The sequence below is a fragment of the Podarcis vaucheri genome (genome assembly GCF_965113315.1).
Source record: "Podarcis vaucheri genome assembly, chromosome: 9".
NCBI lineage: Eukaryota > Metazoa > Chordata > Lepidosauria > Squamata > Lacertidae > Podarcis > Podarcis vaucheri.
In genome coordinates this window covers 7,748,473-7,763,758 of record NC_138767.1, presented here as the reverse complement: position 1 = coordinate 7,763,758, position 15,286 = coordinate 7,748,473, and the positions used below count along the sequence as shown (strand labels likewise).

General features: G+C 41.4%; 1 protein-coding gene and 2 long non-coding RNA genes across 5 annotated transcripts in view; 1 reads left to right on the top strand and 2 right to left on the bottom strand.

The window, feature by feature from the left end:
* Positions 1-11,184, bottom strand: part of CTNNA2 (catenin alpha 2) — a 417,182-nt gene extending 405,998 nt beyond the window's left edge. For all 3 annotated transcript variants that reach the window (XM_082236383.1, XM_082236385.1, XM_082236384.1), the window contains exon 1: positions 10,978-11,184. In XM_082236383.1, the coding sequence (XP_082092509.1) occupies positions 10,978-11,169 (192 nt within the window). In that variant the 5' untranslated portion in view covers positions 11,170-11,184. The remainder of the gene's footprint in view (positions 1-10,977) is intronic.
* On the bottom strand, positions 4,879-8,524 carry LOC309540199. Its single transcript, XR_014223124.1, has 2 exons — positions 8,436-8,524; positions 4,879-5,013 (listed from the first exon to the last, which is right to left on the bottom strand). It is a non-coding gene; the product is annotated as an uncharacterized lncRNA (long non-coding RNA).
* The window catches only part of LOC309540155, a 52,204-nt gene continuing 45,237 nt past the window's right edge, over positions 8,320-15,286 (top strand). The window contains exon 1 of the long non-coding RNA XR_014223078.1: positions 8,320-8,560. This is a non-coding gene — a long non-coding RNA (uncharacterized lncRNA). The remainder of the gene's footprint in view (positions 8,561-15,286) is intronic.

Genomic DNA, 15,286 nt, shown 5'->3' with positions numbered 1-15,286 from the left:
ACTCAAACTGGCATATAAACACCATATGAATATCTAATAGTGGAGGAAGTGATGATTCACTGGGGAATTTTGCTTTCATTTATGCGCAAGGAGAGTGTGATTTGTGCTTTTATAAAAATATATTTTCACACTGTGGTGCAGAATGTGGCAGCCAGGTCATGGATCTGTGCTGAAAAATGAGATTTGTTTTTAAGGATCTACACAGCCAAATTTAAGACACTGCCTTATATAAAACACTAGAAGGCACTAGAAATCCTAGGGCCCAAGTATCTGAAGGACTGTCTGCCTTGTTACCTGCCATTTTGTGCCTTAAATGAGCAGCAGAGGCATGCTAATAGATTAGGCCAATGTGAAAGCCTGGTTGCTGCAGGTTTCTCGGAATTTCTGATTTATTTAGTGTCTTCAGGTCAAAGGGCAGAATAACAAGCTGTCCAAGTTAGGGGTAGGTGGCACTGATTGCAGTGGTTCTGGTCCTATTTAGTTGTTTCCAAAGAGTGATGCTTAGGGAGTATTCTTCGGTCCCATGGAGCCTTTAGTGTAGGGTATCTCAGGGTTCAATTTAGTCTCCTATGCTATTTAATATCTACATGAAATTGCTGAGTAGGTTTATCCGGAGTTTTGAAGTGCATTGTCAGCAATATGCTGACGAAACACAGCTCTATTTCTCCTTTACATATGCAGGAATGGCAGTGGAAGTGGTGGACCAGTGTCTTGCTTTGGTGGTGGACTGGATGGGAGCCAACAAACTGAAACTAATTACAGATAAGACTAAAGCACTGTTAGTGGTTCCCTAGACCAGATGGATGGGAGACTGCCTGCTCTTGAAAGAGTGGGTGCATAGCTTGAGGGTACTCCTCGATCCTTTGCTGTCACTTGAGGCTCAGGTTGGCTCAGTGGCACAGACTGCCTTCCATCAGCTTTGGCTGGTGGCCCACCTATGCCCCTATTTGGACAGGGATAGCCTAACCTCTGTTGTCTATGCTCCGGCAACATCTAGGTTAGATTACTGTACCGTCTAGAAATTTAATAAATAAAATGAAATTAATATTTGTATGTTGCCTTTCCATAGTTCAAACCATGATCAAGGCAGCTTACATCATGAAAAGACTTACAACATAACAAAAGTAGTCATAAACAATAAATAAATAAAATAAAATAAAAATAAAATAAATAAAACCTCAAAAAATACACAACCAAATTGAACCAGGTACCGCTCCAGCGGGAAGGTAAACGGCGTTTCTGTGAGCTGCTCTGGTTTCTCCAGAAGCGTCTTAGTCATGCTGGCCACATGACCTAGAAAAACTGTCTGTGGACAAATGCCGGCTCCCTCGGCCTGTAAAGCGAGATGAGCGCCGCAACCCCAGAGTCGTCTGCGACTGGACTGTCAGGGGGCCTTTACATCAGAAAATCAACCCCTTTGCCAAGTTTCTCCATTCCAATGCCATTTTGCCCTTGGAAAAGGGACTCTTTCCCCTGCCACCTCCCCAAGCTTGAAGACATGTATACACACCTCCTACCCCAGGAAATGCCCAGAGGTGACAATTGCTGGGTTCATTGTTCTCTAAGGGAAGCCAAATCTCATAGAATCATAGAGTTGGAATAGACCACAAGGGCCATCGAGTCCAACCCCCTGCCAAGCAGGAAACACCATCAGAGCACTCCTGACATATGGTTGTCAAGCCTCTGCTTAAAGACCTCCAAAGTAGGAGACTCCACCACACTCCTTGGCAGCAAATTCCACTGTCGAACAGCTCTTACTGTCAGGAAGTTCTTCCTAATGTTTAGGTGGAATCTTCGTTCTTGTAGTTTGGATCCATTGCTCCGTGTCCGCTTCTCTGGAGCAGCAGAAAACAACCTTTCTCCCTCCTCTATATGACATCCTTTTATATATTTGAACACCAGACTTGCCTCAGACTCCAGACACGCAAAAGAAGTTCTATTTACTTTTGGGTGGTAGGTACTTAAGACATGTTTGCCTATTCTAATCTTATACTTGGGTGTTGCCCTGACATATCTGTCTATTGTAATCTTGTGTAACCCTCCCCTTTTGTGACATGTTAGTGATGTAACAATGATGTATTGATGATGCTGTGTGAACTGTATTCTGGGATATGGTGGGAAAGTTTTAAAAGTCAATGTTGCCCCATGCTCTGGGTTCACTCGCTGCTGTTGAACCTGTTGCGCAACAATAAAGGATCTAAGTCTACTGACTTCTGTTTTGCTCCAAATTGCTTGGCTGGAATTTCCTTCTTTTACTGACCGCATGGACCTGTGGGGGACTTGTACCCTGACGAGCTGGGCTGTTGAGCAGTCTCTCAACCCAGAATTTTCTTTAACAGGTGGCACTGATGACAGCCTGAGACTAACAGGAGGTCTGCAGCTTCCTCTATACAAAAGGCAGTGGCAGAGGTTGGATAACAGGAAAATTTCACTAGATCAATACCAACACTTTTATCTCTGCCGCCGCCCCCCCAAAAAACAAGAAGTTGTGATTCCAGCAGAAATCTTCGAACCAAAATCCAACCCAGTTATATTTATTAACAACACAAGTATAGCCTCAAAGGGATGGGAATCTAGCATTGCTATGTCATTCCTTTAAAAAGCAAGTTAAAACTATTTCAAAATCTGCCTGCTTATTTTTTAACTGGGATTGCTCCTAAAATTGGTCAAGGTCTGGCTTACCATGCCATGTGAACATAATTATTGGTAATCAACTACCTCATTTTGAAAATTGGACAAATTATAGCAGAAGGCAAGAAGGATTCTGCACATGGAAAAGTACCATCAATCAATGCTTTGTTTTAGATCATTTGATTTAAGAATATATTGAAAGAACAAGACAAGAGCTATATGTAGCTTTTATTGATTTAGCATTGGCCTTTGACCAGGTCAATAAAGAACAGCTCTAGTTTAAACTTTTAAATACCAACATAGATAAGCATCAGTCCTGAAGAAAACTCTATACAGGAACAGAACAGACATTTAGAGTGAGTTTCTCAGAGTATATTCCCCACAGGGATGCCTTTTGGCGCTCTCTCAATTTTTTATGTCAACAATATAGAAGATTGCAAAGGCCATCAATATTTCCCAGCTAGCAGAGATGATTCTAAGCTTTCAGACTTATTGTGCATCAGTAGTCCTCATTTATATAATACAAATAAGGGACTACTTGGATATTTGTGAGAGTTTTGTTAAAGAGAAAAATGTTAAATTACAGTAAAATGGAAACTGTAGTATTTGAAATACGACTAGTGGTTTACAAATGGAAAACCAATGGGGTTAATATTGAGCAACTGAATAATTTTAATATTTATGGATTCAGTTAGAAGGAAGTTATTGGGCTGGTCACTCAGCAATGAAGTAGCTAGAGGTATTTTAATTAATTCAAGCAGTTACAAATTTGTACAGGGTAAAGTGGAAGAGGGCATGTGATCTAGGAATTCCAGCATCAACTACCGGTAGCTTTGCTAGGAAATTTTGAGTACATGATCTAATCAGCAGAACTACGGTCATGACTTATTTAATTATGATAGGAAAAAAGCAACATTTTTTTCTGAGACTTCCTAATAGCAATGTTGAAACCCAAGACTGGCTAGTGTGCCTGGTCATTAGTCCTGTAGCATTACTCCTGTGGTGGTAGCTGAAAGATGCAAAAAGCCGTGTTTTTTGGAACAGCGAGCAAATATCAAAGAATTGTGAAGTGTTGAGAGGGGGGTTGCTGTTACAAACAAAACATTTAAATAGCTACCTTTCTACCAGTACGACGGGAGGGGGATACAGGAAGGAAACAAGGTCGGAAGGGAGCCATGGTCGGAAAAAGGTTGAGAAATATTGGTGTATACCACGTTTGGTTAATAAGCCAAGTAAAAGAAGCTGTTAGAGGCAAAAAGGCTTCCTTCAAATGAGGGAAACAAAAAGGAACCCAAACTTTGACCAAACAAATATGATCAGACAGTGAGAGATGCAGAAAGAAAGAAAGAAAGAAAGAAAGAAAGAAAGAAAGAAAGAAAGAAAGAAAGGAGCACATTGCAAAAAAAAATAATAATCCCATAATGACCAGCAACAGCAAAATACGTTCAAAGCAGAAGACTGGCTAAGGAAACTGTCGGACCTTTGGATTACAAGGGAGTTGAAGTATGCTGAAGGAGAGTGAGAAGACTGCAGAGATGCTGAATGAATAATTGGTATCTGTCTCCACAGCAGAAGGTATATGAAAGATCCCAGTGGCTGAACTAACTTCTGTTGGAAAGGAGTCTGAGGAGATGAGGTAGATGAGAGATGAAGTTTGAGGCCTCCTGGACAAAAGAAAAACTGGCAAATCACCAGGTCCAGATGGCACCCACCCCAGAGGTGACAGATAACTCAAATGTGAAATTGTTGACCTTCTAACAAAAATATGCAACTTGTCCCTCAGATCACCCTCTATACCTGACAATGGGAAAATAACCATTGTAATGAGGGAGAGGGAGAAAGAGAGAGAGATCAAAGGGAGATATTGGAAATTACAGGCCAGATAGCTTAATGTCTGTCCCTTGAAAACTGGTGGAAAGTATTTTTAAAGATAAAATAAACATGCATATAGAAGAATAAGCTTTGCTGAAGTACAGCTAGCATGACATGGCAGCTGTGTAAAAGGCTAAGGATCATCTGGAAAGAACTTAAAAATAAAACTGCTGATATCATAATGTCAATATACAAATTTATGGGGTGACCACTTATGGAACACTTACGTACAGTTTTCTACAGTTAGAAAAGGTTCAGAAAAGTGCAAGCAAAAGCCCTATGACGAAAGGTTAAAGAATATGGGGCTTTTTACTTTAGAGAAAGGGAGAGTAAAGGCAACATGATAGAAGTGTGTGAAATTATGCATGGAGCTGATAGAGTGGATGAAGAAAAGCTTTATTTTTCTCTCCTAACTCATGGACACCCAGTATCAGTTACCAGTTCTGGAAAGAGGCATCTGGTTGGCCATTGCAAGAACAGGATGCTGACTAGATGAACCTTTGGCCTGATCTGAAAGAATTAGAACAAGGCGCAGATTACTAGCGCATAGATGAAGAAAAAATGGTGAAAATCTGATTAATTAGATAGAGGGGAGGCTGTAGTCCTGAACCAGTATTTGGGTATGGCAATGGACTGGAAGAGGGAGAACAAAAGATTCTGCCCGGATAAGGTGGTACTCTTTGCTACGGTAGTTCATCCAGATAGGTAGCTGCAGGTCAACCTGTTTTAGAGGAAGTTACACTTCTGTTCTAAATGGGGATCAGGATTACAGTCTGGGGAAGTTTATTCATTCAGCACTCTCAGTACAGGCCAGGCAGCTTCTGCACCTCAAAGTGCCATTTATCAGCTTCACCACTTGAGATTTTACCTGGATGGAGACAGGAAAGCCACTACTACTGCAAGCTCTACAGTAAAACATGCATAACTGAGTAGGTGCCTGTAGATAATATTCAGTATTCGGGTAAACAGTATTCAGCTTATAACTGAGCAATCATAGCATCAACTCATTCCATTCCTGTTAAAAGAAGTGCAGGTACAAAACCTTCCTGATTGCCATGACAGTTAAGAAAATTACTGTGAAAACCAGAATCTCATCATCATGCAATTTGTTCCAGTTGCTTTTTCACCACCACTAAAAATACTAATTTTGTGACGTGGAAAATTGCTACAATCCTAGGATAAAGAGGACCACTATCACTTCCATTCTTATGCAAATGAAGTTGCTGACAAATTCTATTACAGACCAGCTTCCCTCCTTTTTCAATTAATGTCAGTGTCTTCAGCCAGGGGTGGGTGGGTTGTGTAAGAGAAAAGGAGAGCATAGAACAACAGGTTGTGAGGCTATTAGATGTTTCTATTGCATATTTGTGAAAATGTCAGTTGAATTAGGCAATTGTCTTAGAATAACTGCCTCAGATCATCTCTTCTGAAACTTTTCAGGGAAATACGGTATATGTAGAGGTACAAATAGAAAGTCTGCTTGCAGCAAAACACTGCAAATTTACGTTCATGTCAGCAAACTATATTTAAGGGACAAAGTGTCATTTCTGTAACACTGCTTGATTTGTGTAGGTGTAAATATTTCATCAGAAAGTCTGAAACAGTGCCTTGTTCCGGACATGAGTGCCAGGGAAAAAAGTGACTTATTTTTAGGGTCAAAGTCTTTGTTAGCTCAGCCAGCCTGCTACCAAGCGACACTTCTACATAATTAATTAGAAATTTCTCTGGAGCAGCCTGATTTCCAAAGGTGAACAGAATTACCTAGGTCCCATCTGCTCCAGTGGGAGCTGACAGCGTGGAACACCTGCAGGGGTATGCATCACAAGCTTTTTAAAGCTGTTTCTCCTCAAACTGGGCCAACCGTTTCCTAAGGGTTTTGCAGGAAGCCAGGAGGAGACATGATTGATAGGAACCAAAACAGGAGCTAAGTGGCCTTGCTTCAGCACCAAAACTTGGATAATAGCACAAGAGTGAGATGAGATGGAGGGTTGGTGGGAACAGAGATTGTGGAATGGGTGGCAAGATGATTCTGGCTCTTTTGGAAGGACAAATTATTCAGGAAGGAAGACTTATTCTGAAACTAAACAAGATAATATGCCCATAATATGTTTTAACTCTTCAAATCATACTTTTTAATATTTTTGCATGTAATATTCTTTTAAAGCTAGCTATGACTATCCCATGCTGTCCCCTTTTAATGTATAATAGTTTATGAACATCTCCTTTGGCACAATTAACAGTTCTACTGTACTCAGCTGATGTTCTCTAACTTAAAGGTGATGATATGTCTACCTGCCTGTCATATTGATGCAGAAAATTCTTGAAGTACACCAGCCAATTTTATCCATCCAAAGTTTCACTCAAAGAACTTGATTATTATTACTATATTATGTGATGTGGGATTAGCAGAGTTGAAGAGAACTCTTAAAGTAGCTTAGAACTACAGTGGTACCTCAGTTTTCGAATGTCTCCATTTCGGTGTGAATACCATAAACCTGGAAGTAAATGCTTTGGTTTTCAAACATGTCTCAGAAGTTGAACATACCATGCAGCTTCTACTAAGTACAAGATCCTGAGGCCTAGCTGTCAGCTACTGGGTTTCAGTTTTCAAACGTTTCAGAACTCGAACGGTCTTCCGGAATGGATTACGTTTGAAAACCGAGGTACCACTGTAATATACAGACATTGGTAGAAGGCTTCTAGTGGGGTCAGGAGACTAAAGGTTCTCAGCACATCTAATATCTAGAAGCCACAGCACACTGAACTTAACTCATACATATTTCTCTCTCATATACAGATGCATTCACCTATTTTAATTGTATAATGGGACCTCCCCATGGTCAGTGGGGGCAATACACATCCAAGTGTGAAGAAAGTGAAAGAACCTTCCACTCTATATTATAAATAACTTTAGAGAGTTTCTCACAATCTTGCTGCTTTTCACTATGGAACCTCTAGAGGTTGTAGCAGTGCTGCTATATTAGTTTTAATTTATATCCCTCCCTTCCTCCCAAAGGAGCCTAGGGTGCAAACAAAAGAGATAAAACAATTTAAAAAAATTAAGCCACTTAAAAATAATTCCATTGTAGATGCAAGTTGGAAAATATCTCAGCTTAAAAGGTATTTTTGGAAGAGGAAGGTCTTCAGGAGAAAAGAGAATAGAAACAGTGCCTGTCTGATATTTAACTGGGGGAAATAATGTTTAACTGGGGGACGCGGGTGGCGCTGTGGGTAAAACCTCAGTGCCTAGGACTTGCTGATCGTATGGTCGGCGGTTCGAATCCCCGCGGCGGGGTGAGCTCCTCTCATTCGGTCCCAGCTCCTGCCCACCTAGCAGTTTGAAAGCACTCTTAAGTGCAAGTAGATAAATAGGGACCGCTTACCAACGGGAAGGTAAACAGCGTTCCGTATGCTGCTCTGGCTCGCCATATGCAGCTTGCCACGCTGGCCACATGAGCCGGAAGTGTCTTCGGACGGCGCTGGCTCACGGCCTATAGAGCAAGATGAGCACATAACCCTAGAGTCGGACACGACTGGCCCGTACGGGCAGGGGTACCTTTACCTTTACCTTTAAAAATAATTCCATTGTAGATGCAGGTTGGAAAAGATCTCAGCTTAAAAGGCTTTTTTGGAAGAGGAAGGTCTTCAGCAGAAAAGCGAATAGAAACAGTGCCTGTCTAATATTTAACTGGGGGAAATTCCAAACTGAAGCCCAATTCCTATATTCCGCAGAAGGAAACGCCTGATTAAGATGATCTCTGCTTGAGGCCCTCGCCTGCAGAGTGTAGTGATCTAACAGGTAAAGGATGAGGTGAATTTCCAGGTAATTACATAGCAAAATGGTTCATCCAACTCTGTCAATATTAGAAGATATGAATAACTATTATGAAATAATGAAAGTAGCTATTTGTTGTTGAAGCAGATTGTAGTGCTTGAGGATCTTGAGATGTGAAGTCTAAACCTGGTCTACTTTATGGTAGTTCACATCTTCTCACAGTTCTTACTCCAGGAAGGCAGAGGCCTGCGGCACAAGAGATGTGGAAGGAATCTAGTCAAGGTAGGATCCAAAATTATGTTAGCGTCTCAGCTGGGTGGTCTGTATAGAAAGTTGTATCTTAATATTGTGCTGTCTTCAGTGTTCCATAAGCTTAGTTCTACTACTGCAGTGAAACTTGTGTTTCCTCTCCTAGCCCTGCATACCAACCATATCTAATGTAGATGGTCCCCCAATTCTAGGGGGTGGGAGCTGGAGAGGGCAGGAGTGAGAGTGGAAGCTCCATTGTACATATACAACATATATGAGTATGTAAAGGTTGGTATTATAAATGTATTAAATAAATGACTATTGCTGAAATATCCAAAACTAACTTGAAACAGCTGTAATAACAAATTAATGTTTAAAAGTTAGTTAAACTAATCCAAATTTTAAATAGTGTAAACAAAATATAATTAAGTGGATGATGATGATTTACAGAGATTCTTGAAAGGAAAAAAAAAGTGATTACATATTTTCCTTTCCTACCCTCCCAGTAAGTGTTCCCAAATATTAATGTGTCATGATGCCCACAAATTAATCAATCAAGTCTAGCAATATGAGGGCTGTAGATAAGCTATAAAAACTGAGTTCTGTAATCACAACCATGTCCTTCAAGTATCTGTATGAAAGGGGATTGAGGCCAAACACAGACTTTGAAAGTCTGCAGCGTCAAGAGATTGTGTGAGTTGGACCAGTCTTCATTAGGAAATGAAAAATATGGTCACACACGCATTGCTAGCTGTGCAAATATTTATAGGGTAATGTGGTTGATTTTTGAGTAAAAAAGCACTGTGTTCATTAAAGCATGGACTGTCACCTTCCTGCAGGAGAGGATTTGGCATTTTCCATTGCAAACCCTAGTTCTGGGGAATTCAAGAAGAGTCTGCCTAGCTCTCATTCCAAGCTAAAGGTTGCAATGCATCATTGCCTCGGAAACAACATTCTACTGCCATTTGAAGGGGGAAAGGAAGGGGGCAGAAAAGGGGGGGGGGTCTGATCAAGAAAATAAAAGATTATAAACATTCTGCTCAGTCCAGTTTACACAACAGATCTTCCACCAGCAGCACAATTAGCAATGCTCAGTTATGAAGAGAGGAATGGGAAAATCAATCATTACACTGGTTAGCTCCAATTACAAAGCATTTTGTTACATGCCTCTGTAGGCAGGAAGGCAGACAGTGGCAAACCAAGTACAAACCCACAGTAAATCATTTGCCACTCTGCAATTCCTCTGCGGTTTTCATATTTTTTCCCCATCTTTGATGATTCATTAAGCACTCGCTGTTTCCATCTCCAATCAAAAGAGTTCTGACATTTGGATGTAATTAATTTCATACTGTGGCTCACAGGCAAAAGCACACTGCTGTGCTTTAATTTTACCACAAGAGGGTGGTAAGTCTACAGCTTCCTTATGTTACAGGACAGTCTGAAAAGCAGCTCTCAAAGAAACACACACAGTGTGCACCTGTTACGGCTAAACCACTTTCCCCACGCCCCAATAAGAAAATGAAGATGAGCCCTGCTGGATCAGAGCAAAACCCTGTCCAGTCCGGCATCTTGTTTTTCCACAGAGCCAACAATGTGCCTCTGAACAGCCCACAAAGCAGGAAGTGAGGACTGTCCTCTCTCCTGTTCATGGTCCTCAGCAACTGGTATTCAAGACTGTTGCCTTCAATTCTAGGGGTAGCATAAAGCTATTGTGACTCTACATTAATTTGTCTGTGGCTTATTATGCACGTGAGGCCAACTATGGTCATTCCATTTTTTCAATGTGATAATGTCCACAAGGCAATGACAACACACTACCGCAAACGCGCCTGCATAGCCCAGTGATGCATTACACATAGTACGCATGGATTAGTCATGTAATAGTATGTGTGGATGTCTGTATTAATTCATGATATGGCCAGTGTAACAAAGCAAAAAAATAGCTGTCATTATTGTTTTACATAGACATTCCATTCTCGGTTTGAAACTTTAACCAAACATGGTGAAAAAGCAATGGCTTTTCAGAGAACACATAGTAATGTTGAATAGGTGTGTCTGATGGAGCGTCTGAATACATCCCAACGGGCTCACACTTAAATTCCCGCTCCCCACAACTCTTACTACCAATTCCTATCTGTGATGCACTTCTGCATTCAAACAAGTAAATACAGTACTCAGCTGCCAAGCCAAACCCCAAGGAATAGATCCAGCAGTGGCCATGCAGAATTTCCCCCACTACCAAACAGAAGTAAGCCAGAGTTACGCCTAGGAAGCAATACCGGTGGGATACTTGGTTTTGATGATGATATTTCCCCGAAATATTTGCAACTACAAAATACAAGCCCCATATAAACCTGGTTGTCCTTCCTTTGTATGTAGCATGCCATATCCCTTCCACCACTTGCTCACCACAGCACATACAAGAGCATAACGTATTGAAGAAGTCTTACGATTTTCAAGTGGGACAAAAGCCTCATGACATCTGCCATGTCAGCCAGGATGAGCAGGCGAGTGACAGCTGAGAGCAGAGCCCGTGCTGCCCGGACCATGGTGCCTCGCTTGACAGAGGAACAGGGATCATCGGCAAACTCTGACGAAGCAATTCTCATCGTTTCACCTGGAGGGCAATTAGAAAGAAGCATGTTTTAAAAGCTGATTACAAAAGCCACTTCTTACTCCCTGCTTCTTGAAAAATGTACAAGACAATAACGAAAAATGAAATTCTCCCAGAAGCACTATGGTACCCAATACTAAAGAATTAATCATAGTTTCAAGTTGTTTTTATTATTGTGATGGTCTGGGAATCCGATTCAGAGGCTGAACCGGAGGAATCCCAGCCTGCACAGGAGTCCCCGCCTCCAGGGCCGGCTGAACTGGGGCAGGGGCTTGGATCTGAAGCGCCTGCACCTGTGCCGGATCCTCAGGAGCAGGCACCAGGTGATTCCACTCTGGCTCCGGAGGTGATTGAGGACACAGTGCCTACAGGTGTGCCTCTCCCAGCCCTGTCAGGGGAAGGTGAGTCTCCCCCTGGGTCCAGTAACCCTCCAGCCTCTCCTGAGTTGCAGAGGCTCAGGGCAGAGAGGCGGAGGGAACTGGTTTCTCCCAGGAGGAGTGCTCGCCTTAAGGCCAGGAGAGGCGGGTCTCCTGGGGGCCAGGACCGCTCCTGGCCTCAGAGAAGATAAAGGCCAGTCAACCCGGTCCCAGGTTGTGGGAGCAACGTTGTTGAATACCTGCTTCTGCCCGGACCCAGACCTTGTTGGGAGACTGCCAGGGAGATAAAGTCCATCATGGCCCCAAGCTGTCTGCTGGACGATCCATCGATCTCCCGTAGGCACGCAGTATCAGCAATTAGTGACATGAGTTTCTAGAAAAAAGCTTGCCACATTCTAGAGCTCATGCACACTCTATCAGCAGATAATTCACAGCAGAAGTTGCACGCAGGAGAGCATTATTTACAAGTTTTATTCAGCGTTGATCAGAACAAAGAAAGACATGACTGCCTGCGTCAGTGTCTCCAGACACAGAGAGAGCGAAAGCAAAGACACAACAGAAACATCCTGTGAAAACAGGAAATACGCAGGCTGTGACACAAACATTCTGCTCCCTTTTAAGGTGGAACGGAAATATCCTAACAGACCTGTTCTTCCAGAGTTCCCGTCCCCACCCGGCTTCCTGCTTCGGACCCCGCCTCGCTCTTTGTGAACTGTTTCCAGACTCGTGACCCAGGACCGGACTTTGACCACGCCAACGGTAATCTCCCCCCCCCCCCGGACCAGCACAATTATTTTATTATTTTATTTATTTATTTGATTTATATGCCGCCCTATACCTGAAGGTCTCAGGGCAGTTCACATAAAATATCAAATACATAAAATCAAAATAAAAACAACAACCCAATTAAAAAACAACAACCCAAAAGAGCCAGCATTTTTGAAAGGGTATAGGATGTAGATCAAGTCAGGCAAAGGCCTGGTTAAAAAGGAACGTTTCTGCCTGGCACCTAAAGGTGTATTGTGAAAGCGCCAGTATAACAATAGCATCCTGCTCTCAAGAACTAGCCACAGCGGCTGCTCTCTGAATTATTTGCAAGGAGGTAGTTCAAACAAAATCCTATATTTTGCTGGTAATGGTTTGTTCTGCTGTGCCACTCTGTCATAAAAGCCGCTTAATCTTTGCAAACAAAGACAGACAGGATTGGGTTACTGTTATTTGCTCTTGGACTGGTAAACATCTATGAGCTGCCACAAGGGCAGCGAAAAGTATGGCAACACTTGCCAGACTTTGGAATACACTTATCCTAGTATCAGTTTGAAAGCTGGTTCCTTCGCTGCCTCTGGGAGACACACAACCAGTTTTATCAGTTGCACCCTAGAATTAATGCATGTGTAATTCTTAAATCACAACCTTAAAACATATACACACCACTCTAAAGCCTGCCCAACACCCTGATTTCAGATGGTGCACTAGAAAGGTAGGTGACACACCCTATCCAAAGCAACTGGGGATGGGGGGCAGGGAGTATTAGGACTGAACAGGAGAAGAGCTTTTCTTCAGAAGACAAACAAGGTTCCTTCTTCTTCGCATGATGTCAGTCTGAATCGGATGACACAGAAACTTTCAACTGTTTTCTTTCCTTACAAAGTGTCATTTCAGGGCCCAAATAGAGGGTTAAGATCAGTTTCTCAATGACTTTTTTTTTAAAAAAATTAAAAAATCAGCCACAGGGGATGGTGAGCCTAACCAGAGCAGTGAAGGAGGACTGATTTTCTTTCTGCTCAATTCGTTTCTCTAGTCGAAATTGTGTGTTCCCCAAGTTGGTTTGTAAAATATGCTTCTCCTCTGACACAGTTTTTAATGAGTCTCTGAAGTTCATCTTTTCAGCCGAGCTCAGAAGAACTCTTGCCAAAATCTCGAATTAATATCTGGTAGATACTGTGCTACATTTCGCTCTGTTATTGTATAAACTGTGAACCAAAAGTGTTGATCCAATAAGCATATTATTTGTATACTGTAAGTTTGCAAATTAGTACCAAATACCACAAACCCCAGGAAAACCAACATTTCCCTATGTACCCCTTAGTTAGTAGAATCTAATAGCAGACATTATTATTAAGACTACTACTTCAATTTCATACCTACCCTTCACCACAAGGTCTCAGGGTGGGTTACAGAAATGTAAAAAATACAGTATCTAATATAGTTTAAAACAAATTACAGTCACAAAAACATTCTGGGTCCTTAAAAAAAATAAATCTCAAGTGTCAAAACCCAGATTATAGGACACAAATTATATAATGAAAGTGACAGGCACACCTCTTTGGCAAGGGAATTCTATATCTTAGGGGCTATCACAGATAATGTCCTCTCCTGATCTCTACCCTGAACTTCTACCAAGACTCTGCTCATCTTAACACCCAAGAGTGTCATTAGGGAAGGAAGTGGTCTTTTGTAAAATTGTAAATTTATTTCTCTGCATCACACAGAGGTTTAGTAGAACAGCATTCTTTTCTCTACAATCCAATTTTATCTTGGTAGTTTATACAGGCATTAAAAGTGCATTTAAATAAAATATTACACAGAAAGCAGTACAAATAGCCCTTAGGACAGACACAGGCATTTGAAACTGAGAACTACATCCAATAAATGATTCTTTCCCTTGGTACTCAATTTTAAGTTTAATTATTGCTATATTTTGTGTAGCCCTGAGTACAATTTGAATCAATACATAAGGGTACCAAGATGTTACTTTTCTCACTCTTCATTCTTGAAACTGCGCTTCAAAAGAAATAAACTGAATCCATTATATTTTCAGCACCCATATGTACAAATCAGCTTGATAAAAATGTGTGTTGTCTCAACATATATTTCAGGGTAGGAGGGAATAAAATTCTTGATTAAATATTAAACATTATAAAATATTAACAAACATTAATTTGCAGTTAAGCAGTGGGGAAATATTCTGAATAAAGAAAATTACTGTCATTGTGGAAGCACACACACATTCTGTTCTTGTCTCTAAAGAAAAGCTCTAGAAACAAGAGCAAATGGATCAGGCTAAGTCTGTCCTAAAAATAAGTAAATCATTTTTATTTTGTCTAAAACCTAGGGAGATTTGAAGAATTTTCTCACAGAAGAACTGCAGAGTTACCCAGGCTTTTGACACCTTTCTTGAAACAGACATACTGACATTTCCCTCAGAGGTGGGGTTTTTTTTAAAGAACCTACAATTCCCCTAGTACTTTTGTCACTATCCCATGCCAATTATTTTCTGCTGCTCAGTCCATGGCTGCTATAGCTGTCATCGCCATTACTGTGGCCTCCCATATACCAAGGATCACCCGCTCCGATCCACATGGTCTCGCAGTTAGTGGCACAATACTGGACAACATTGTGACACACAGAATGTGGCAATGTCATAGCAGCACTGACAATGCACACTGCATCTAGAGAGGAACAAATGAAACAAACACAAATATTAATATAAAAGAGACTGCTGCCTTTGATGTCCAACTTGAGTCTTAATTTCATTGCTCATTTTCCAAACAGGATGTGGATCACAGTGTCCATCCCTTGCCAATTCAGGAAATCCACTATGATAGATTCCCTGATACGTGGCCATCTAATCTCTCACAAAGAAGAGGCTTTCACCTTCCTCAACATCAGAATTATATCTAACAAGCTTCGTATTTTGTTCCCCCAGCCAGCCACAATGAGTTTTGAAGAGGAAGAATTTAAAAAAAAAAAATTATACCCCGCCCT